General features: G+C 52.7%; 1 protein-coding gene across 3 annotated transcripts in view; it reads left to right on the top strand.

Annotated features, from left to right (window-relative positions):
* RRBP1 (ribosome binding protein 1) overlaps positions 1-5,720 on the top strand; it is a 118,673-nt gene extending 112,953 nt beyond the window's left edge. The window contains exons 19-23 of one of the 3 annotated variants that reach the window (XM_044663422.1): positions 69-161; positions 1,742-1,825; positions 3,423-3,521; positions 4,578-4,721; positions 5,204-5,720. In XM_044663422.1, coding sequence (XP_044519357.1) covers positions 69-161; positions 1,742-1,825; positions 3,423-3,521; positions 4,578-4,721; positions 5,204-5,242 — 459 coding nt within the window. In that variant the 3' untranslated portion in view covers positions 5,243-5,720. Of the gene's footprint in view, positions 1-68; positions 171-1,741; positions 1,826-3,422; positions 3,522-4,577; positions 4,722-5,203 lie in introns of all 3 variants that reach the window. The other 2 variants (XM_044663421.1, XM_044663423.1) reach the window with 2 other exon arrangements.
* Positions 5,721-6,456: the final 736 nt, after the last annotated feature.

Raw genomic sequence — 6,456 nt, 5'->3', positions numbered from 1 at the left:
GAATATGAGTGAGTGCGTATGCGCGCGTGGGAGTATACTTGAGCAAAACTCGCCCATCCCTATTTCAGGTCAGGCAGCAGTTGAGTGAAATGAAGAACCATGTACAGGATGGTGAAGTTGTTGGGTCGCAGGCTGACCTAACTGAGCAGGAGCCTCTGGAGGTTAGGGCGGTGAGACTGATCCCCTGGCCACCCATCACTAACCACCCCTGCCGCTCCTGTCTCCCCTCTTCTGACCCTCTTCTCCCTTTCTTCTTCCCGCCTTCCCGTCATGCTGAGGCTTCATTCACTGGGGACAACTGCATGACCTCGATGTAGCGTGTCTTACTTGTGCATGTGTTGGACTATTTTCTGGAGGGGCTTCTACATGGGTTGGATGAGGTCAAGGGGGAAGAAGTGGGCGGCTCCCTGACTCTTGAAGCTTTTCCAGGGTGTTTGCACACATTTAAATCTTTCTCAGTTTCTCCCAAATAAATCAGAGTTGGTATAGTTTGTTTTGTTTTAAAGTTAACCCAGCTGGGATGGCTGGGAAATGAGGGAAAGAAGGGGCAGATGGTCTCCGTGAATACAGGTCTCAGTGAGTTGTCAAGAGTCATGAAACCTCTTTCAAACGCAAAAGTGGGGGCAACTGGGTAGCTCAGTGGATTGAGAGTCAGGCCTAGAGATGGGAGGGCCTAGGTTCAAATCTGGCCTCAGACACTTCCCAGCTGTGTGACCCTGGGCAAGTCACTTGACCCCCATTGCCTACCCTTACCACTCTTCTGCCTTGGAGCCAATGCACAGTATTGACTCCAAGACAGATGATAAGGGTTTTAAAAAATTAAAAAAAAAAAAACAAAAACGTAAAAGCCCATTTGGAGTTGGAGGTGGGGGCAGGGGGACCCCAAGGAGAGATGAATTGAAGCTTAGTCTGTGAGGGGTCCCCTGGAACAGCTGAAAGGACACTTCCCTGGGTTTGAGTCCTGCCATTGCCAGGAGCCTCTGAGCTCCTAGAATTCAGTGTCTTTGTAAATAGAGGGAATCCTGCTTCATAGGATAGTTGTGAGACAAATACTTTGAATAGTATTATGCAAATGAGCTATTGTTAGAAGTTAGAGTTAATGGGGCTATAAAGTGATTGAAATAGAGCCAAGAGCCAAGGGGCTTTTGTTCCAAGATATCTCTTTGTGTCTCTCTTCTATCCCTGCCTCTCTTTTGTATGTCTTTGTCTCAATTGGAGTTCTTGTCATATACTTTATATGAGGAAAAAATGGTATTTCTAGCCCTTTACCTCTGAAATCCCTTCTAAGTAAATCTGTGTTGGAGAAGCACAATCTGAGGCATATAATCAATCCTTAAACATTTATGAATGCCCACTATGTGCCAGACACTGTGCTAGGTGCTGAGGGTACAAAAGTTAGGCCTTTCTCTCAAGGAGCTTACATTCTAATGGATTATAAAGAGGAAAAAACCCGCCCCCAGCCCACTTGCCTTTGGCCAGTCTTCTGGTGAAGCCGTCCTAAGTGCCAGGAGAGCCATGAGTTAGAGTGATGGTCCTCCACTCCCCAGCATGGGGCTAACCCTCTCCCTCAGATGGCTGGGGGAAGCCCGGCCCCGTTAGTCACTCCAGCCCCGGTGGATGCTCGTGCACTGAAGGAGAAGGAGGTTGGGCCCACGTGGGGAGCAGGGACTAGAGATGGAGCCTCACAGCACGCCGCCGCCACTCTGACACGTTCTTGTGGCCTCTGTGTGTTTCTCTGTAGCTGAAAACGCAGCTGGAGCGGACAGAAACCGTCCTAGAGAAAGAGCAGGTCCAGCGGCAGAAGCTCACAGCAGAGTTCGAGGAGGTACGTTCTTTCAGCAGGGCTGTGGGGCCTGGAAGGAGGTGACGAGCCGCGAGAGAGGGTCACAGGCCGGGCCTCCTGGGCCTCCTCAGCCCGGGCCTCCTGGGCCATTCTAGACTCCTGCGCGTCGTCTGGGGGTCGCTGCAGCCAGGTGCTCAGGTGTGAGACGGGGCATCGGTGCGGCGAGCTAGAGTTCCTGCCCAGCGCTCGGCCCACTGGCACGAGCAGAACCACGTCTGCCCTGACCCACGCTGAGATGGCGGTGCTGGGCAGAGCGCCTGGTGTCAGGAGTGGGCCTGCTTCCTCTAGGAACAGACTCCGCCTCGGAGGGCTAGGGCACGCGTGCTGAACCTGGTGGCTGTGACCTTCATTCTTAAAAATACTTTGAAAATTGCATTTCAGTATAATTGTTTTCCTTGGTGATACTCTGTTTTATTTTGTACTTTTAAAATGTTATTCTGAGAAGGGGTCCATGGTAACCAAGAGGGATCCCTGATTCGCTGAAAGGCGAGACACCCCAATTGTATGGAGGTGGCTTCTTGGGTGAAGGTGACCAAAAACCCACCCTTTTGTGATAAGCTCTTCTAAACTTGGCTAAGGCTGATTCTACCTAGTCTGTCCACTATACTAAACTGGAAAGCTTCCTTGCTTAAATAGGGCCTGCCAGGTCATAGGCTTTGAGACCACAGGGACAAGGCTGCCTTGTCTGAACTTCAAAAGTAACATACAATCAGCGGCTGTCCCACAAAATTTGCAGGAGCCCTTTCTCCCTCTCGTTTGTCCGTCCATTCTTTGAAGCCTTTTGGCCATCCCTACCCCTAATCACTGCTTCAGATGCTAGACTAAAAGAACTGAATCTGCCTGGAGCCAGTGTCCTTAGAATCCCAGCCAAACAAACCCAACAGGTCTAAGGAAGAGAAGATGTTCGTATGACTCCGAGGCTTTTCCTGGACCTCTTTCAGATTGCCTTCATATATTCTGTGTGTTTCTAATAGCACCTGGATGTTTACACCTCTCCAAGGAATGTATGCTTCTTGAGAACAAGGACTCTTTGTTTTTTCTTTTTATATGAAATAAATGCTTGTTGGCTGGCTAGATGAATATTATAGGCAAGGGAAGGTGATTATGCAACTGCTTAATTTAGTACTGCACAGACATTCTCCTTTTCAGTACTGAAACACTAAAAAATACTTGTGATGAGGCATTCAAGAAATACTTGGCATTCAGGACTCAGTAAATAGTCACAGATGGGCTCCGAGACAGCCTAGCTGGATTCAGAGTCCTGGCTCTTCGATTTATGGGCAGGGATGATCTTGCCTGCCAATCTCAACCTCCATGGGCCTTGGTTTCCTCAGCTATAAATTGAGGATAAGAAAATTTCCATGTCTGCCTGCCCAAGTGGTTACAAAGAAAGCCCTTTGTTGCTCTTCCATGAATCTGAATTGCTGTTCAGCATCAGTATTTGATGCTCCTGTTCTTGGGTCCCTCTTTAGATCTTTTGCATTTCTTCACTTGGTTAATTCTGATTTTGACTGTTGGTATTCTAGGCAATCTAACCTGGCCCTATTTTCCTTCTTGATTCCATGAAACTCTAAACAAGGCCCAGAATTCAGTGTGTAGTTTACAAGCAGAGTTGGAGAAGCTTCGAGCATCTACCGGCCTAGAGTCTTCAGAAACAGAGGAGGCTGTTCATTTGAAGGTAAACGTCTTAAGCCATCTTTCAGCCCAACTCTCCTGGGGAGCTGGGGACAGAGCCCAGGAGATGGGGTTGTTGGGAGGGAGCTGGGGCGTTGTTCCCCCAGACACACTCACTTTGGGGAAGCAGAGAAGGATGGAGAATTGGTTGGCACGCTCTAAGTTCCTGTGAGTTCTCCGTGATGGTATTTATTGTGTTTCTCCTTAACATCTCCCAGACAGTCACTACATTTTAGCACCCAGATACCTCTGTCGAGGAGCAGGGAGAGTCAGGAGAAGCCATTTTTTCCCTCCTTCCCTTAGCCATTTCCCCATAACCTCAGACTTCCCGTGTGAGTCAGACTTTCTCAAAAGGCATAAGCTGTGGGAACACGGAGGTTTACATGTTAGTGTTCGTGCTTTGTTTCTGTCACAAGCGAATGATTCAGTGGGGATAGGGCCAGGATCTGGGATTTCTTTGTACGGTAATCCCACATAAGAAACTCATAGAGCAGAGGCTGTGAGTATGACCTCTATAAACTTAAAAATATTTCTTTGGATACCTATTTCAGTGGTTTCCTTTATAATGCTCAGTGTTTTATTTACTTCATTTAAAATTTGGATTTCAATGTAATTGATTTTTCCTTTGTAATCCTGTGTATTTCAATTTGGGCATTTAAAATGTTATTCAGAAAAGAAGTCCACAGGCTTCATGAAATGGCCAGAGACCCAGAACACATAAATGTATATTACATTATTTTGAGAAGGGGGTCAAGGCTTCATTACACTGCTGAAAGGATCCATAGAAGAGACCCCGTTGGAGAGTAGAGAGTTGCCTTGGGCCCTGGGAAGGAAGGGTTGGGTCACACAGCCAGGACGTGTGTCTGAGGCAGGAATCGAACCCAGGTTTCTGATGCCGAGGCTAGCTCTTTGTTCCCCTGGCCAAAGTGCCCCTTCAGACGAGGGTTTGTTTTTTTCCTGGTGAGGCCGCCCTGGACAGGTGAGCCGGGGCTGGGCCGGGGCTAGGCTCCCCTCTGTGAGGGCCTCATTCTGAACACCTCCTTGAATGGGTGCCCCGCAGGAAAGGCTGGAGAAAGAAAAGAAGCTGACGAAAAGCTTGGGGCAAGCTGCTACCAAGCTCCAGGGGCTTCTGAAGGCGGCCCAGGAGCAGCTCGCCAAGGAGAGAGACACGGTAAAGAAGCTGCAGGACAAGCTTGAGAAAACGGTACGCAGCTCCCTTTCCTCTGGCTGGGGAGACGGGGATGAGAGCAAGCTTTCAGCGAGTGCCTGCCGCGTGCCCAGAGTGTTCTCAGCGTCATTGTTATCATTAAGAATAGTAATAGCTGGCGTCATAGAGCACTTCCTGCATGCCAGGCACTGGGCCCAGCAGTTTAGAATTACCCTCTCGTTGAGCCTCACCCCCCCCCCCCAGGAAGTACAGATGAGGAAACTGAGGCAAGTAGAGGCAGAGGCTCAGTGACGTGTGCGGGCACACAGACCCGGCGTTCTTTGAGCCGTGCCGTCAGCCCCCTCTGAGAGCCGATGGGCTTCTTAGCGAAGCTGGGCCCGGGGCAACATGGGCTTACCGTGTTCTCCTTTTCACGGGCGGGATTACGAGAGGGACTGGTACAGGGGAGGGCGTGAGACGGGGGCCCTCCCGGAGAGCCGGGGCCGTGCGCGGCTCACGGGGTGCCGCTCTCTCCGCAGGAGGAGGCCGGCAGTACGAAGGAAGGGACGTCGGTGTGAAGCGCCTCCGGGATGGACGTCCCTTACTCAACTTTACCAAAATGCCTTACACATTCCTTACAAACAAAGCAAGCAGAACCAGTACACCTGCTCCACGTCCTGTAGCTATGAGACAGAAGCCATTAGTGACCCGGAACCTCGTAGATTCACAAGCGACCCAGTACAGGCGCCGCCTTGGTCCAGGAGTCCTCGTGACGTTTTCTGACGCGGCGCCTGCCGGGCGCGCCGGGCTGCCGGGAAGCGGACTCCAGGCTTGGGGACTCTTCTGGAGGAGCAGCCCCCACGCGTGTGTGCGGGCCGGGGACAACGTCTGTGTGTCTGTGTCGATCAGTGCAATGGTGGGGGGCGGGGGGGCTGCTCCTGCAGAGTCGTGGAGAACGGGGAGACCCGCAGGGGAGGGCGTGGGCCGAGCGGACGCCAGCCAGGCCCGGCGGTGAATTTCTGGGTGTTACTGCTATTAAAACCAATGTTGTAGCCAGCCGGTGTCCTGGTCTTCTTTCCGCGGCCGCCGGGCCTGCTCTCCTGGGCCGTGTGCTGGCCTCCCCACACGCAGCGGCGGCCATCGGAAGGCCCCGCGAAGCACCTGCCCCAAGGATCCTGCCCGTCCGGGCCGCTGCCAGCCCCCATGTTCAGGCTTCCTTCCGTGAGACCCTCCCCAGAGGAGGGAAAAGGCTTCGTGGATGGAATCGGGATTCTCCGTCCCTCAGCCCTCTCCCTACCACCGCCGGCCGCCCCAGGGCCAGCTCTGCCTGGGCTTGGCCGTGTGGGGCCGCCCAGACCCAGGCCGGTTGGCAATGGCACTTCTTTAACCTCCATCCACCCATTCGCCATTTTAAGAAATCCCCGTCTCCCGGGGGCGGGGGGGAGCGGAGGCCAACAAACCAAACCCAAACCTCGGGCCCTTGGCGGGGAAGGCCCCGAATGGAAGGACGAGGTGCCGTTTGATCTCTGTTAAACCGGTCTTTGCGTGCTTTGAGGCGGCCACGTCATCCTCTCCCCACGAGGAGACGAGCGGATGTCTCCTGTGCCACCAGGGCCTTTCCTTCCCCCTCTGGTAGCAGCCAGCCTTCCTGGGGAGGGCCCACGGCCAGAGCGGGGCTGCTCCTCCTTCCTCGACCTGCCACTCTGCTAGCCTTGGCCTGCCTCGCAGATTGGGGAGAATCTCCTGGACGGTGTTTCCCACCCACACCCCACTCTTGCCAGGCTGGAGGCTG

The sequence above is a fragment of the Gracilinanus agilis genome, chromosome 2, assembly GCF_016433145.1.
Source record: "Gracilinanus agilis isolate LMUSP501 chromosome 2, AgileGrace, whole genome shotgun sequence".
Classification (NCBI taxonomy): Eukaryota; Metazoa; Chordata; class Mammalia; order Didelphimorphia; family Didelphidae; genus Gracilinanus; species Gracilinanus agilis.
Note: the sequence above shows the minus strand (reverse complement) of the source record. Positions and strands in the feature narration are given on the sequence as shown.